We start from the raw sequence: 18,119 nt of genomic DNA, 5'->3' as shown, positions 1-18,119 counted from the left end.
GTTTTTATTGTTGACATTTTCCAATGGATGGCGCACGATGAGGCCAACATTACACATATTACACACTGTAAAGTAGTGTTTCATCTGTACAAACAGCACTTTCATATTTCTGGGGATTAACCTAATCCGCTTCCATCCATTTCCATCCACTTTGAGCTCTAGGAAAGAACAAAACAACCCCAGTTACACCAGAGCAAATGACTCTTTCAATAGAGCAGATTTATTTTTGATATCTTAAATGCAGGAATAAATATTGATATACATTTCACAGACAAAAAGGTAATTACACATTTAAAATCATATATCATTTAGATTGAAAGACACAGTGGAAGAAGAGTTTGAGAGGTGAAATTACATCAAAGTCACAATCCACACAAGAATGCATTATATAGAGAAGGCAAAGGGGTGATTGCATTGACAGTGCAAAACCAGAAAAAATACATATTTAGAAACAGTGCAGGTCAGGGCCAATAAAATTATTTGGTCAACTTTACACAAAAGGAGTAATAGCAAATACACCAATAGGAGGCACACATCAAAAGTACAATCAAAATAGAGTTGCCATTGTTATGTACTGCATATGTAAGTAGGGACCCTGTGTAGAGTTAAATCAAAGTGCATCACAAACAGACTTGAGGAAACAAAATATAAATTGGCTTTGGAGTGTCGGGTTGGTGGTGACTTTTCCACATCTGATTGGCTACAACATTTAAGAAAATAATTTGACTGTTAGGATACAAATCTGTTATTAAGTTCCAAACAAATTATTAAAGTAAAGTGCAGTTACAAATATTAATAACATTCCTGTTATGCTTATACATAGCATATGTACATATAATGTGCAGCCAGACCAGGTCACATCATGAGGTCAAGTATCAGGTGATCTGTTTCAACCAATCACCTTAAAGGTTTCAGTAGGTTTACTTGAGTATTTTTTGTGTAACCAACATAAAGTCCACCTCATTAAGGTTACATACTATGTAACATATTAGTTCAGACGTGAAACACAGGGATGACAAAGCTTACACCAACAAGGCAAAATATTAAGACCACCAGCATTCATTTTACACTGTTTGTTCTGACTTAATAAAAAGGTATACAATGAAGTTATTATCATTCAAAGAGCATATGCACCAGCTTGGCAAAAGACCCATTAATTTGAAAGTTTTTGTTAGTTTTTCTTCTTGTAACATTTGTCATAAATATGTCATTGCATAATATACAATGTCCACAGGGGAGAATTATATATATATATATATATATATATATATATTATATATATATATATATATATATATATATATATATATATATATATATATATATATATATATATATATATATATATATATATATATATAATATATATATGTGTGTATGTATATATATATATATATATATGTATATATATATATATATATGTGTGTGTGTGTATATATATGTATATATGTATATATATATATATATATATGTATATATATGTATATATATATATATATGCATGTATATATTTGTGTGTATATATATACACACACACATTTTGTGTACATTTTGTGTGTTAGTAGACAAATTTCAACTTCCAACAAATTTCAACTATTTAGAAGTACACTATAACATTTTGGTGCCAAGAGGTGCTATTTGCTACAATATTGGCTGGTCATCAAGATATTACAGATTAATTTAATTTATTTAGTCATTTATTTTTTCTATACATCACCCTACCCTAAATTTTGCGTGTTAGAGGCCCTAATATTGTACATTCATGGGTGTACAATACAAAACAAATCATATAAATAAACACAAGCAGACATGTTACTTATGTAACTGTGTAGAGTTCATCTTTGCCACTCTCACAAAGTGTGTACCCACAAACCCTGGGCCTCCAGTTCCAGGTCCAGCTGAAGCCTTGGGTCCAGCCAAACGCCTCTCTGTTTCTCTCTTTAGGAGGTAGCAGGAAGACCACACAGACTGCCACTAGGACATGCCAAAGCGAATGTGTGTAGTAGTAGTTGTCCTCAGTCTGTGCAAAAACAAAAACACTGACCGCGATGAGGGCACAGAGGGCACCCGGCAGCAGGAAGAACACCCAGCGACGCCAGGAGGGCGGGTAGCAGTGATGGCGCCTCACTCCTCGATATACCTGAGAAGGAATCAAACATGTATTGTACATATCAATAGGGCTGTAGTTGACAAAAGAAATTCTTGGTCAACTTAGGACATGCCCATTATTATTCGACTAAGAGTGGAACGTGTCGTAGAATTAGCAACAAGCTGTTAAAGTCATTTGAACTGGAGGTGTGACGGACGACATGGACAAGATAAAATTTTTGGACTATAATAATACATGTCATCTCATTTACAGGTGTACAAATCAGGTGTTACAAGTCTCACCCAGGCAGCAACGAGGATCAACAGAGCGCAAAGCACAGGGCCTAGCATGTTCCAAAGGCCTTTGCGGTCCAGCTGCATTGACAAGGCTAACAACAGGGCTCCAAGCATAAACAGAGCCTGAATGCAAAGGAAAGTATATTCAGATATTTCTTATTTGTGTGACTGGATATTCTTGATCATCTCAACAATTTACATATTTGAAAGTGTCTTTAATCCGAGCCATGCACAGAATAGTGACCCAGATGGCACAGACAGAGCCCAGGAAGTCACAGTACTGCAGAGCATCATAGTCCATTATACACATCACAGCAACACCGGGCTGGTCACAGGCATGGTAGAACTAAGCAGAAACACACAACATTACTTTATTAATAATGATCAATACTGATGGTAAAATATTCTAATTGCACTGTGGATGCGTTACCGTAGAGAAGAACATAGTGAAGAGGTAGACAGAGGCCTCCGTGATGTAGTGCCGTTTAACAGCCACCACAATGGCAGGTATAAAGAAGAGGTTACTGATCGTGAGCATTAGAGCTGCGATAACCTGCCGACTGATGGACAGAGCTTTGGAGTCATCAGTGCATCCCCAGCCACTCCAGCCTACACACAAACCAGTTAAATATTATTAAAGGAGACATATTATGTAAAATCCATGCATGTTTGAGTAATCCTGAACTCTCTTGCATTCAAAGCTTGAGTGCTCAGAAAATTGCAGTTTATTCACATCCCCTATCTCCGCCCATAGCCCTGTATTTACCTGTGATTATAAAAAAAAAAAAACATCAGACTCTGGATCATACATGAAAATTTTTTTTAAATCCCGTTGAAATTTTTCAACAATAAAAACACATACCGTTAATAATTTTAAGCCATTTAAAATCATTTTGTGATCTGAAATGAAAAAAATCCATGCAAACTAAAATATGGTTGTGGTTATGTGCTCATACCAGCCTTGCAGCTACAGGCAGCGTAGAGGTAGGTGAAGGATCTGATGAGTCGACATTCTCCATAGGTGCCACAATCTTCAACACAGGCGCTGACAAACACCTCTGGTACAACTGACACCACTGATGCATTACCACAATCAGTGCTGGAAGGAAAACAACAATTACTAATCAAATACATTTATACTTTCAACTGAAGATGTGTGTGAGTGTGAGAGTTACCCATTACAGGTGAGCTGCAGAGTGAGGTACCATGTTGCTGACTGAGGATAAGGCAGTCTGACCACAGCTTTGGGCACACTTGTACTCACACGGATGCTGTATCCTTTGGACAGAGCTGGAAATGCACAAACACAAATACATTAGTGTTAGATTGTCTTGGATATTTTTAAATATATGTATATATTGTATGTTTTATTTTTATTTTTTCAAATGTTAAGGTTCAGCAATTGTTTGTGTACCTGTGTGACACGACACAGAGTGATTGATTTCCAGAACTGGTGTCCATGGGGACAGACAGGCTATCACACTGCTGCCGTTACCCATGGTTGCATTCGTCTACACACAGCAAACCAGAAGTCAAATAAAAGATACACACAGAATGTATTATAGAGCATGTACTCACAGAGTTGAGTGTGAGCTGGAGGTTGAGAGTGCCCCCAGTGGTGGCTGTGTGCAGAGGGTAGCTCAGCAGAGTGGGCTGTGCATTTGTGACACTGATGTTGGCTCCACTGGTGGGAGTGTATCGCACAGATAAGACATCCAGCTCCTCACTGAGCACTGGGATGTTCCACACACATGCTGTCCCCGGGGCAGGGGGCAGAGGGGAGGACGTGTTAGTAAATAGAGGCTCAGAGCTGTTCTGAGCTGATGTTGAGTTTGAAGAGGCACTGCTGCCACGGAGTTTTCTGAAATCATCACCAGCAGCAAGACCTACACTTTTGGGCTTACACTTCACTATATGAAACAAACATTCAGAATAAAAACATTATTAAAATAATATTTTTCATTCAATTGTATTAACAACACATTTACAATACCCGTGTAGTTTGAGACAATATTGAATGTCACAGTGAGGTTATTGTTATTGGTCTCCACGACAACTTGTAACCACATGTCCCATGGAGGATTGGGAAGGGTGGCAGAGCAGTGAGTCCCTGAGCAGTCCACAGAAAGTGGCTCCTCCTGCAGAGCTCTGGATCCCAGCCTAAGGACCACGGGGCAGTCCTCACTGCGGAGGTCCTCCGAGGAACAGTTACCCAGCCAGATGGACACCGAGGATGAGAACTCAGGAACATACAACCTGAAAAGGGCAATGCTTTAGTTAAGTACACACTCATGAACATGTACATTAAAAAAAACTGGCACTACTGACTTAAGACGTGCAACCCGCTTTGGGCTAGTGGTCTGCTGGAGGACGATGCCCTGCTCTAACACTGGAGTATCCACTGCTTTTCGGATCGAGAGCTGAGGCTGGAAGAAGTAGGAGCAGGACGGAAAGCCCTTAGAGAAAAAAACATGATCGGTATTAGAATAAATGTGTTTGTTGGTGAAAGCATTATGTGATCAGGTCTGCCACAATAGTTAGTAAGGTTAATCATTATAGTACTACAAAACAAAGACTATTGCAAAGAATGTAGTACGACAACTTCACAGGCAGCGTTTGCCCCTGCTCCAGAGAAACTGGTTCTAGTGAAAACACAATCATTCATAAATGTCAGAACCTAATACAGACCTTTTGCTCTATACGACCATCATCTTCAGGCAAGTGAGCAGCGATGTACCAGTCACCAGCTGCTGGGGAGGTCAGGTTAAAGGTTGTGGAGGTCTGTAATGTCACTGGCACGGGTAATTTCAAAGAATGAAGAGAGCTCCACACCGTATCTTTGGGGAACACTGTCCCAACTGGGTTTATGACTGGAGGGGCCCCCCATCGTAAATATCTAGTAAAAATAACAAAATACAAATGTTAAATAAATATAATGGTATAATTGTTGCAATTGATTTTATGTACAGACATGGACAAAATTGTTGTTACCCCTCTGGCAATGAAAGAAAAATCAACAATTGTCACTGAAATAACATAATAAATTTTAAAAATACTAAAAATTGTCCAACAAAAATCAAACATTGCTTTTCACCTATGGTTTAACAGAATCATTAGAAAAAACAAACTAATGAAATTGGCCTGGACAAAAATGATGGTACCCTTAACTTAATATTTTGTTGCACAACCTTTTTAGGCAATCTCTGCAATCAAACGATTTCTGTAACTGTCAGTGAGACTTCTGCACTGGCCAGCAGGTATTTTGACCCACTACTCATGAGCAAACTGTTCTAGTTGTCTTAGGTTTGAAGGGTGCCTTCTCCAGACAGCATGTTTCAGTTCCTTTCACAGATGTTCAAGAGGACTGAGATCTGGGCTCACAGAAGAACACTTCAGCACAGTCCAGTGTTTTGTTCTTAGGTGTTCTTGGGTGTTTTTCGCTGTGTGTTTTGGGTCATTATACTATTGGAAGACTCATGACCTATGACTGAGATCAAGCTTTCTGACACTAGGCAACACATTTTGTTCCAAAATACCTTGATAGTTTTGAGATTTCATTGTACCTTGCACAGATTCAAGACACCCTGTGCCAGATGCAGCAAAATAGCCCCAGAACATAACCAAGCCTCCTCCACGCTTCACAGTAGGGACAGTGTTCTTTTCTTGGTCTGCTTCATTTTTGCATTTGTGAACATAGAACTGATGTACCTTGCCAAAGAGCTCCAGTTTTGTCTCATCTGTCCAAAGGACATTCATTGGCTCAAACAGTGATGGATGGTGCGATCTGGCACTGAGGCACCTTGCCCTTAAAGTTCACATTTCATTTCTTTGGAGGTTGTTCTGGGCTCTTTGGTTCCATTCGTATGATCCATCTCTTTAATTTGTCATAAATTTCCTCTTGCAGCCACATCCATGTCCCTATTTTCCAGTTACTTACAATCTTTTCTAGGGGTACCATCATTTTTGTCCAGGCCAGTTTCATTAGTTTTTTTTTATTTTTATAATTCTGTTGAACAACAAATCAATAGCATTGTCTGATTTTAATTGATAATTTTTTAGGATTTTTAAAATGTATTATTGCTTTTTTAGATTAAAGTTAGTTCAGTGACCATTGTTGATTTTTCTTTCCTTACCAGAGGAGTACCAACAATTTTGTCCACGTAAGTATCTCTTGTCAAAGTAGAACAGGACGTAAATATGTATTTTGGTCTTACATGGAGACATTATACTGTCGACAGTTGAAGTTGTGGTTTTTAGTCACTGTGAACACCCAGCGGGCGACAGCGGTCTCCTCTGGGACATGGAACCTCTGAAGCCTCACGTTTCCATACCATCCATATTTTGACAGTTTTTGGGCAGGTTTGGACGAGAGCTCGGACACAAACGTCACCTGTCCATCTGCAAGTAAAACACATTACATTTTGAATTCCGACAGGTAAATCAACACAAAGAGTCTACATGGGGTAATATACATAAAACAGACAAACAGTACACACTGCCTTGATATGGACACTGCTGGTAATCACAAGGTATATACAACGCAATCAGTTATGTTTTATGTTTGATTTATGGTTGATTTTTGATCATCTGTCTTTTTACAGAACCAGAACTTTGCTAATGTACCGCCACTTTAATTGTCATTTAAAACATAGATGTAGGCTCAGTCTTTGAAGGAACATACGGTATAACATGAAGCTCAAATGCGCGAGCAAGTGCCAGATAACACACGGATATTATGACATTCTCTTCCGTCACTTGCGTGGGATAGCTTAGATCTATCCCACTGACTTTGAGTCGTCCAGGCAGCTTACCTTCCGCTAAGGTTGTAGCTGCCAACAAAAACAAAAGGAGGCAACGCAGAATAGATATTTCCATGTTTTCACATCCAATATTTCATTCATTACATCGTCTTTGTAAGGCTCAAGTGTAGCAGACATCGAAGAAAAACAACTGCAGGTGCGGGACACTTCCGGGTTTGAGTGCAGATCCGTGACGTCACAAATAGAACCCAGTGGCGCTTTTAAAGAAGTCGGAAATGTTAGTACTTTTACTGCTAAAAAAAATAAAGTGCAATAAAAATGTAATGAAATATATACACCATTCATTTACAGTTCACCTCACTGTTTATTTGTTTGAATGCAGTTCAACATCAAAATATGACCTTTTAACAGCAACTAAGCTGAGTAAATAAATATTATATTTTAATCTAATGTACATACACTGCTCAAAAAATTACAGAACACTTTGAAAACACATCAGATTTCAAAGTGAACAATATTCTTCCTTCATCTACATTAGAAATATGGATAGGGCAATCTCTTAGGAACAAAAAGTCACCTCTTTTAATGGAAATGAACAACAGGTGCACTAGAGTGGCACCAATGAGAACCTCTAAAACAGAACTGGTTTTGCATGTGGAAGTCATTTTAAGTTTCTCCCTCTTGATCTTTTGTGGCTTGTTTTCCACTAGTGTTGCTTTGGCTAGAGTGATTCTCACTACTGGGAATATGAGGCACATCAAGATGTGCGGTTTTAAGGAGATTTAATGTGTCTCCCAGCACAATCCTCAGAACATGGAGGATATTTTAGGAGACAGGCTGTTACTCTAGGAGAGCTGGACAGGGCTCTAGAAGGTCCTCAACTCATCATCAGGACCCATCTGTTCCTTTGTGCAAGAAGGAAAAGGTTGAGCACTTCCCGTGCCCTACAGAATGACCTTCAGCATGCTATTGGTGTGAATGTCTCTGCCCAAACTTAACAATCAGAAAGAGACCCACATGCTGTAGTGGGCCCTGTGCTCACCTTCAAGCACCATGGAGCTCCATTGGCATTTGCTAGACGATACCAGAATTGGAAAGCCCTCCACTGGAGCCCTGTGCTTTTCACAAATGAGAGCAGGTTCACCCTGAGCGCCTGTGATAGACGTGAAGGAGTCTGGAGAAGACAAGGAGAATGCTGTGCTGCCTGGATCATCTTCAGCATGACCTCTTTGGTGGTGGGTCAGGGTCTAGAGAAGCAGATCCATAGAAGGACACACAGACCTCTGCCGGCTAGAAAACGGCAGTCTGGCTGCCATTAGGTATTAGGATAAAATCCTTCAACCCACTGTCAGACTGGTGCAGTAGAGCCTAGGTTCCTGTTGATGCACGACAATGCCCGGCCTTATATGGTACTGCCTGGAGTATCCAAGCAGTACCTGGAGGATGAAGGGATTGATACAGCTGAATGGCCTTCACGATCACCTGACTTAAACCTGATAGAACATCTCTGGGACATTATGTGTGGGTCCATCAGATGATGCCAGGTTGCTCCTCAGACTCTACAGGAGCTCAGTGATGCTCTTATACAGATCTGGGAGGACATCCCACAAAACACCACCCGTTATCTCATTAGGAGCATGCCACAAAGTTGTCAAACATGCATACAAGCACATGGGGGCCACACAAGACAGTGAGAAGCATTTTGAGCTGCAGAAATAAAATTTTGGCAAAATGGACTAGCCTGCCACATCTTTATTTCACTTTGATTTTCATGGCGTCTATTAATTAAGCCCTCAGTAGGCTGAAAATGTTATTTCCATTAAAAGATGTGGCATCCTTGTGTTCCTAAGACATTACCTTGTCCATATTTGTAAAGATATCTAAATTTATTTTTTTTTACATTGAGATCTGATGTGTTTTCAAAGTGTTCCTTGAATTTTTTTGAGCAGTGTATACCAAAACAGAAAATTATCCCTTAATCAGCCTAGACTCACTCAAAGGATTTTGTTATTAGTTGGGTGTATTTCAAAAAGTAACCACATTTTCTTTATTATAGATCTATAAAAACGTCACATCGTCTTGTGATTCTACCCAGCACCACTGAGCATCATAGCCCAGCATCACTATACCCTCCTCTTGTGCAGTCATGTCTCTAATTGTATGTTTATTCTCAAAGTCCTTAAGTTCTATTTCCACCTTTGGGTGCACATTTTCATCTTTGGACAAACTGTAGCTGGGTTTTTCTTCTCGTCTTGAAATCCTGCTGGATCTGAGCAAAGCACTTCTAACAGGGTTAGGATCCACCTGATCTGAGTGCTGCTGAGAATCTTGTCCAAATTTAGTAGAGGGGCTGACTTCAAGCTTGTGAGCTGAGAAAATAGAAGAATGTCTTTCTGGTCTGTAGTCTTGACTCAAGTTTCCAGACACATCAGCAGTGTGTAGTGGCTCATGATTCAATTCCTCTTCTGTGTCTTCTGTCAAATCTTGTGGGCTGGTTAAACTGTCCCTATGGAAGATATGCAAAAAATTAAAAAATAATATTTATTATTTATTCATATTCTATTCCAGTAAAAATAATGATAGCCTATTGGTTGAGGGACACCATAAATACCAGTGGAATATATAATTCCACAATGTAATATTATCCTTAGCTGTGAAGAAAAACTGAAATAACTAATTGAAAAAAATGTTTATATTAATACAAGAGCTTTTCTGGTTCATTGGATACTATTTATTTTCCAATTTAAGTGTGAAAATGTTATTTAAAATAATATTCTTAGAATATGATTGTGAATAAATGTCAAGCTCCTATGTCTCTATTGTGTTCTTTCAATTTCAGATGAATGACAAAAATCTATAGGGACTAACATTACTTCAGTTCCTTATGCAGCCAGCATAATGGAAATATTTTTTTGTCTGATTTTGAAAATATTTCTGAAGACACCTGCAATTTGGCATGCTTCTCCAAAAAAAATGTTAACATGAAGTTAATAGTCTGGTATTAACCTTAACATGAAGTTAATACTGTAATAAACCCATAGGATACACTAACGCAGAGTAGTACTGTAAATGACTGACTCTCCCGCTCCCAATATAGGCAAAACTGACTTACCTATATCGGGAGCGGGAGAGTCCTAGCTCGTCCACAGTGATGAGGCTGCTCAGACTTCCTGTGAGGCTGCTGCTCTGACTGACCGAGCCCCCCCGCTCCTCCACCAGCCACCGCATGGCCTCTATTCCCTCATGCACCACCAGCAGCTGACGCAGTATACGCACATCTGTGGACCGCAGCCATCTCTGTCAACACAATAACATAAAAGACAACCATATCAGATCAGTGGTTTCCACAGTGGAGGTCTGATCATAAAGCTTTGTGATAAATCTTGTGAGATGAGTTTGCTTAAACAATGAAACTATAATTCATGTAATTGAAAAAATTGTAACTTATATGTTGGTTCATTTACCATGTATAACACAATAAACAAATAAGTGTGGATTCCCAGGTCAGTTGCATGGTTATTTTGGGGGTCCCTGTCTGAAAAATTTGAGAACCCCTCCCTTAGATGTGTTGAGTATTTCACTGAGTAAAGGGAATGCCTACACACAGGGTAATCTTAAGTTAGATATTTATGAATCATCCCATAAGATGTTTTACTAAATATGTTGGTATGAATGAGGCTGAGGATAAAATAAGACATAGGGTTAGGGTTCATTTTTGCTCACACAAACTCCCAATTATTGCAAAACCAATTTCGCCTATGTAACAATAATAACTTTGGTTATTTATATAGCGAAATACCTTAAAACAGACCTACACCAGAGGTAACTGTGTTGCCAAACAGGTTATGAGAGCTAGTGGTGACTGCCTGAGTGAATACAAGAATTCAGAGAGTGTAAATTAAAAGGCAGAGAAGAGGAGTGGTTGTAGAGATATGACAATGTCAGTCATTACACAATAATGACGAGAACCTGTTCATGAGGACGCTATTTCATCTTTCCCCTTGCATAACTACAAGGTGATTACCAGAAACAAGTTGTACAGGTTACTGAACACCATGTAGGCATACATACAAACTGAGTCAAAAGATAAACCTATGTTTATACCTATAATAAAGCAGCTTGCAAACTTATGAATTACCATTTCTTGTTTTAAGTTGCTAATTTTTGTTGACATGTCATCATTGAAGAGTTGGTTGTTTTTATGGACGTCACCACTCCATGTTCCCACACACGTGTCTGCAGCATCTTCCTTCAACCACATGAGAAGGCTCTCCGGGGTTTTCCTCCCAACTTTATTCTCCAGCTCTTTTAGATCTGGTAGGGAATTGTTTGGAAATTCTTCAGCCATCTGACGAAGTGTTGTCACGTTTGTTAGTTAAAAATGTCTCAAAAAGCGTGTGCGTAATATCCAAATGAATCCATCCAACTTGTGAGCATGGTACTAACTCTTTCTCTCACAGTTTTCTCTGGGACGACCATGAAGCGCAGAGCAGCACGTCGTGAAAACGCTGGAACTGTGAGTGCGCGCTTCATGTATCCCGCTGGCTTCATTCATACAGGTGAGGTATGACAGGTATGTGGCTCTGAACGTGATGCGGGAAAACAAAGGCGCACTTTTTGTGTAAACCTTTAAAAACAATGCAGAGAACAGAGAGGCACCTGTAACCTACAGTTTGTGCAAGCTTAGCTTATAGCAGTCACGTGGTTGAAGAGGCCTTTGCCTGTATCTAGATGTTGTTGACAAGGCATACAGACAGACTTCTAAGCCACCACAATGTTATACTCAATAACATATGCAGCAGTTTCGCGATGTTTTATCATTTGAACTATCTGTATAATTAATATGAATAATAATCAATAATATTTTAAAGTATGCTCCACAGTTATCATCCCCACCATGTTTCTGAAATCTGTGAGAGCCAGTCATCAGGAGAACATGTCCCGGACACTTCTAGTCTATGCTTTTTGGTGTATTCTGTAATGTCAACACTTGTAGGAGACAAACTCTTCTGTTCTGAAATGGTCAGTGGAGACGTTCATCAATTAGTCGCCAAATATAGAAAACAATTTATTTTGTTTATTGTCGATTCAGGTGGGTGTTTACAGCTTTTAGATCGTTTCTGTTTACTTTGTTTATGTAGACCTTCCAATACTATAGCTCTCAGGAACCTATGTTCTATGAAATACTAACAATTACTTCCATTTATTTATTTAATCATTTACAAATAAAGCATCCATGCTTAAGTAAAAATGTGAATAACATACTACAATAACACATAATAACATACAACAATTTTTTTAACGCTATACTACCCACACACCACACAGGCCCCATTATACTGTAGATTCTCCCCTCAATGACCGGTAGATGGCAGCATTTGAAGTACTAACTATTCGGCAAACACACGACTATTTTCCATTCAGAATTACCTGTGGGATTACAGCTGTTTTCCTAAATCTATAATGTTTACCCAATGAAACTCTCATTTACACTTACCATGAAAGTTGAACTTAAGTCAACACTCTGAGGTCATCCCATCTACCTAAGAGTTGTAAAAGATATATGTTTTGGTAAATTTATATAGGGGACCTCCAACCATTAATTGTCCACAAATTAACTGGGGGCCTGCGAACATTCTATACAATTACATCAGCGGGGCACTGCACAAGTACGCTATGATTTACAAACTTAGAGCAATGAGTAATGCGGAAATGGTGGGGTGGTAAAGTGAAACTCACATTTTTGACCTGACCCTGATCGAGGTAGAACCATGTGTATGTGAAGGTGCAGGCACATTGTCAAAAAACAGAGACTATGCACAGTTGGAGATTTATGCTTTTATGCATCAGGGACTCTCACTTCCAGTTTTGGGGAAATCATAAATTTAAACAAACATAAAAATTTAAGAATGTGGAAGTCAGTGAGTGGTCTCTTTAATGAGCAGATAAGACATTACTGCATCTGAATATAAGTAATTAAATCCGATACACTGAGAACTGGCATTTAAAGTGTCCTGTATTGTGAACAAGGAAACTATTATAGCCAAAATTTCTAGCAACTATGAGCCTTTAAATGGAATATGCACCGGAGGACAATGATTTGTTGCTGAAACTTGTATCTGGGCTTTGAAATAATCAAAAATATGTTTTGCTGGATGTTAAAGTAAATCCACGTAAAAACATTGTGTTTTGCGTCTTATGTCAAAGGTCAGAAAAACAGCTTCATAAATGAGGCCATGGGGTCAAGAAATCCTTTAGGTTCTTGACCCCAAACGTCTGAGAACTGCCCATGTTAACATCAGAAAATGTGATTTAAGTTGCTGGGGTTCCTGAAGAAAATTTGTGTTGCTGTTTTCAACAACAGAAGGTACAGTATTCGTAGGTTATCACTTTTGGATGAAGTCGATGAGTCAGTTTTAAAAGGTCACTGGTGACATTTTTCCCTCTTTTGTTCATTTAAAAGGTCTTAAAGGCCCACAAGATTAATGCTGGCCTCTAGACACTTTTCCTCTTTAAAATTGGAATCTTGAAATCTGTTAAACTTCACCAAGGAGATGGTCAAATTTTCAATATAGTCAACAAAGCCAAGTCTTTTGTCCATTTTCTTGTCTAGTAAAGAAGAGATGATCCAATAATTGGATCAGATTTTGGTGTGTCTATAAAGGCACAAAAGAAATCTGATCATCAAAAACACTTGCTGAAATACCTAATGAATTAGTGGATTTTAAAGTAAAAGTAACTTTATTTGAAAGACAAAAGTGAAATTAAAAACTGTTTACCTGCTAAATGAAAAACCTGACCTCTATGTAAATATGGCACTGTCCTTTAAATTAGACCTATTATGAAAAATCAACTTTTCAGAGCTTTTAAACATGTTAGTTGTTTGCCCTTTTCATTTACTTCCTCAAAAATATTTGGAACTAGAAAAGCACTCAGAGAGCGCAGACCTCCGCCAAGGACTACCCCCATTTTTTATATAAATTGCAATAAAATCAGTCTTCTGGATCAGATCCGGATCAGCCTTTGGAATATGAAAGAGGGTCCCATTGTCCATCCCTGAGTCAAATTTCATGGGGTTTGGTCAATAATTAACCGAGATATTGAGAAACAAAATTTTTGGCCCCATTTACCACAATGTTAACTAAAATTTCAAAGTGATCCAGAATCCAGGATTTCTTCCGGATCACCCCCAAAATGAAATCAGTTCTTCCTTTTCACATTTCCAACAAATCCTGAAAATTTCATCAAAATCGGTCCATAACTTTTTGAGTTATGTTGCTAACAGCAAACAAACAAACAAACAAACAAACAGACAAACAGACAAACGCCGGCAAAAACATAACCTCCTTGGCGGAGGTAATGATGCATGTTTGAGCAATCATTAATCACTTATTTTCAAGATGTCATATTGCAGATCAAGTCCCGTTTTCACCGCCATTGGGATACAACCACTGCTCTATTGGGATACAACCACTGCTCTGTATTTGCTTCGTTCTTCTATAAAATTTTCTTAATCGGTCAAATGCGTAGATTCGGCAGCTTCACATAGTCATTTTGGTACTACTCTCTAGTGTGATGTGGAAAACAATCTTCAGCTTATGGAAACATAACATACAAAATGATTGCCATATTTCTGTTGTGCAAATCTGCCTTACTTACATATCATGCTCCATAGCTTTTAATAGCTGGATTAAACATACTTGGATCATAATAAAAGGCTGTAATATATGTTTTATGGTAGTCATTTGATTAGTGGTCTCAATACTACCACTGCCATCTGTTTCCAGTTATGGACCTACAGCGAAATGAAGCGACTGTAAAAAGTAATAGATCTAGTATGTATGCAGAGGCCCATTTACATCCTGTAATTGTGCCGTGTTTATTCAGAGCATGACGGAGAATGCACAGAGCGTGAGAAGCATGTGAAAAAGCCCATGAATTTATGATGAAATGGCCATAAAGATTTAATACATCATCTACCTGTACAAACAATGGTTCTATGCAAAAATGTGCATTTATTCATGCTTGACTCCATGGTGGATTTAGTTAATGTGGAAGGCTTTACATTATAGAGAGGAGGTTAGCAAGTAACAGAGACCTATACCCAAAATTCAGTTTAGGGGCTCCTTTTGCTCGTCTAGTGTTGTCATGAAATGTCAAACTCAATTTTAATACAAAGGAAAAGGCTCAATACACTATAAGAATTTCCAAACCAAAATGATAATAAAAAACACAGTTTTTAGGCCACAGAATATCATTTTCAACAAAAAATAGAAGAAGTTCAAACAAGTAAGAGTAAAGTTTGCGAACAATTTACATGAAGGTGTTCTTTTGACAACATAATGTGGCCTTCAATGATCTAAAGGACTTTGTGTCAGCTGTTAGAAAAATGATGATGGGATCAGGCTTTGACAAGCTGGTATGGCAGTCATTATATGCATTGCATAACATTTCTTGTGGAGGGTCCTTGTCTCCACAGAAATGTTAATGCTTTGTCTAGAATGTGTATATTAAACCTGTCAAAACCTCACAAGGGAGACAAGCAGGTTGCAGTACTACGGTAGATTACATTTCAGATCTGTGGAGAGTCCACCATGGAACATTCCAGGAAAAGCAATAATATCTCTATGGACACAAGCAGGTAGCAGACCCTCCTCAGAAAAGTTGCACAGTGCACCTTTAAGCTTTGGGGCTCATTGCGGCTATGGGTCCCTCTGCCTATCTCTGTGCATAGTGCTTCCAGATAGAAAGATAGAAATGATAAACCCAAAAGGAAGTAGACAAAATCAGATGTTGTGTACTCAGATGAGTGGCACCGGACAGCCTCTGATTTCAGGTTGGATAGGAACCCCCTTAGGAGCCCATTCACCAGGGTCAGTGCACACGAGCACATTAACATTCCTAGATAAACAACCCCAGGGAGTAGCACTGTGGGGACATTAAACACGATTTTCCGAGTGTGTTCAGGCTTGGTTCTGGTATCTCCATCCATGGCCCCAGGTAAAGCAAAGGTCAGAGAAACCGTCACGTCTCTGTATTCCTGAGGGAGAATATAAATCCCTGGAAATGTGTGGATATCAGTGTAGGATTAGCTGATGGATTTTCAAGGGCTGCTGTAAAGCCAAGTAGTTTGCAATGTACTGTCTTTAGCAGCACTGAACCTTTGGGGTTTAAGAATGTACCATGTTTTTGGCACATGTGCTGGATTATGAGGTGAAGTACCAAACATAATTTTATCATGACAGAATGTTCTCCTGATGGATTTTGCTGAAATAATTCTCAAGGGCCAATATTGCTCTATTTTTAAAATCTCTATTATAATGTTGTTTTCACATCCAAAACAGACCTGGAGTTGTGTTTTGTTTCATTCAGACAAATTTAACACACAAACCATGCAGATTTAGGCTGAGTTCTACTCTCAAACAGGAAACACTCTGTTCTACCTTGTGATGTCATCTGGTAATACAGGAAGTGCTTCACTGTGTTTTTAAACTCCTTCAGTAGAATAATTTGGATGATTTCAGCCCTTGAATTCCAAACTCTAGTAAGGAAAAGGAAAAAGTAGCTGTTTACTTGAAAACTATCGCTTCATGACATCACAAGGTGGAACAGAGCATCTTGAGCTTTGGAGATGTAGACAGAGACATAAAAAAGAATTACTCAAACATGTGTCAGTGAAACAAAACACGAGTCTGGGTATGCTATTATGATAACATTTTAACATGGATTAAAGCACACAAGAGTCATTTTTTTAAACAGCAATTTTAAATATAAATTATAGTTACACCAATCAAGATGTAGTTTGTGAAGAAAAGTTGAAAAATATGTCGAAAGAAAGAAACACATTTTTATTATCTTTATTTTTACAACAAAATAAAAGTCTTTTCTTACATTTGTATTTGTCAGATAATAATGTATGTGTACATTAGAGGAGTTTTGCTAGGTAACAGTAGAATTCCTTGTTTAACCAGGAAATACAAATTTAAACTTAAAAAAATAGCCAAATTGCAAAAATATGTGTAAACGTGTTTGCACCGATCTTAAGTATAACGATCTTAACTGTGTTGTAGTCACATGAGTAGTCTAACCTGTCAAAAGCACTTTAACTACTGGCTGTTACTCTTGGCATTAATCAAGCTGTTCAGGATGAGCTTAGCTAGTGCTGGATCCAAATCCACTTTATTTGTATAATACATTTTACAAACAAAACTGTGTCCAAAGTGCTGAACAGAGATCATAAAAAGAAAACAACAAAATGTGATTACTAAAAGTATAAAACAAAATAAAATTATAAAAGGAATGGGGAATGCATATCCATGTCCTCCCTGCTGTCAAACTATTTACATTTCATCTGGTTTGAAGCACTTTGCAGGAGACTGGCTTCACTGACCTCTTCCCCTCTTCTGTCTGCAGCTGCTCTGGACCCACATTCCTCATGCTACAGGTCAGACACACTGATGAAGGAGAGAAAAACGACTGCCTGTGATTGGACAGTATTTCTCTCTGTACTCCCATGATACCTTGCTGTAAGTGAACACTCTCCTGAGACGTGTATTCACTGGTTTAAATGTCACGAGCTGGGGCCCAGAGACTCACAGGACAAAGGAAAGGTCAAGTGCTGTAGGTTGGAGCTGATATTTGATACTGTCTGTAAAGTGTAACCTGGGATCACATGGAGTGCTCTGGTTTCAGGTTCAGCACCTTAGAGTATGGGGCACTTTTCTTACTTTATTTTGTCAAAGGTTAGAAAGATTTACTTTGGTTTTAGCTTGATGAAATAACTTGATGTTGAGGTGTATAAAATGAATGTGGTGCCAAATGATGATGAGGATACTGCATCCATAAAGGCCTTAAATATTGTACATTTCTTTTAAAATGTTTGTATAGAAATGCACCTTTTACTATGTAAGTATACATATATCCTTCATGCTGTAGAATGTTTACTATTATGCATTACATTTTATTTTCAAGGTA

At 38.4% G+C, this 18,119-nt stretch overlaps 2 protein-coding genes across 2 annotated transcripts; both read right to left on the bottom strand.

Annotated features, from left to right (window-relative positions):
* Nucleotides 1-1,490: 1,490 nt before the first annotated feature.
* On the bottom strand, nucleotides 1,491-7,353 carry pgap6 (post-glycosylphosphatidylinositol attachment to proteins 6). The gene is made up of 13 exons (XM_020939515.2): nucleotides 7,197-7,353; nucleotides 6,600-6,783; nucleotides 5,074-5,281; nucleotides 4,714-4,841; nucleotides 4,379-4,641; nucleotides 3,964-4,295; nucleotides 3,800-3,896; nucleotides 3,561-3,675; nucleotides 3,342-3,484; nucleotides 2,816-2,994; nucleotides 2,585-2,731; nucleotides 2,392-2,508; nucleotides 1,491-2,140 (listed from the first exon to the last, which is right to left on the bottom strand). The coding sequence occupies exons 1-13, from the start codon at nucleotides 7,258-7,260 to the stop codon at nucleotides 1,817-1,819; spliced, it is 2,301 nt and encodes a 766-aa protein (XP_020795174.2). The 5' UTR covers nucleotides 7,261-7,353; the 3' UTR covers nucleotides 1,491-1,816.
* A 1,850-nt stretch (nucleotides 7,354-9,203) lies between these two features.
* Nucleotides 9,204-11,678, bottom strand: LOC110173376 (leucine rich adaptor protein 1-like). Its single transcript, XM_020939374.2, has 4 exons — nucleotides 11,604-11,678; nucleotides 11,284-11,493; nucleotides 10,258-10,442; nucleotides 9,204-9,651 (listed from the first exon to the last, which is right to left on the bottom strand). Exons 1-4 carry the CDS (start codon nucleotides 11,676-11,678, stop codon nucleotides 9,204-9,206), a joined length of 918 nt encoding a protein of 305 aa, XP_020795033.2.
* Between the last annotated feature and the right edge of the window lie 6,441 nt (nucleotides 11,679-18,119).

The sequence above is a fragment of the Boleophthalmus pectinirostris genome, unplaced genomic scaffold, assembly GCF_026225935.1.
Source record: "Boleophthalmus pectinirostris isolate CB_2022bp ecotype Guang Dong unplaced genomic scaffold, ASM2622593v1 HiC_scaffold_16, whole genome shotgun sequence".
Taxonomy (NCBI): Eukaryota; Metazoa; Chordata; class Actinopteri; order Gobiiformes; family Gobiidae; genus Boleophthalmus; species Boleophthalmus pectinirostris.
This window is presented reverse-complemented; position numbering and strand designations above follow the sequence as displayed.

What these genes read in the sequence shown, in the direction of transcription:
- LOC110173376 (XM_020939374.2), bottom strand. Translation starts at nt 11,678, where the DNA reads ATGAAGCGCGCACTCACAGTTCCAGCGTTTTCACGACGTGCTGCTCTG. An exon ending in TGGTCGTCCCAGAGAAAACT is followed by an intron (nt 11,494 to 11,603) that starts GTGAGAGAAAGA and finishes ACACTTCGTCAG; the next exon opens with ATGGCTGAAGAATTTCCAAA. An exon ending in GCAACTTAAAACAAGAAATG is followed by an intron (nt 10,443 to 11,283) that starts GTAATTCATAAG and finishes TTGTGTTGACAG; the next exon opens with AGATGGCTGCGGTCCACAGA.
- pgap6 (XM_020939515.2), bottom strand. Translation starts at nt 7,260, where the DNA reads ATGGAAATATCTATTCTGCGTTGCCTCCTTTTGTTTTTGTTGGCAGCT. An exon ending in ATGGTCGTATAGAGCAAAAG is followed by an intron (nt 4,842 to 5,073) that starts GTCTGTATTAGG and finishes TTTTTCTCTAAG; the next exon opens with GGCTTTCCGTCCTGCTCCTA. An exon ending in TGCCTGTAGCTGCAAGGCTG is followed by an intron (nt 2,995 to 3,341) that starts GTATGAGCACAT and finishes GTTTGTGTGTAG; the next exon opens with GCTGGAGTGGCTGGGGATGC.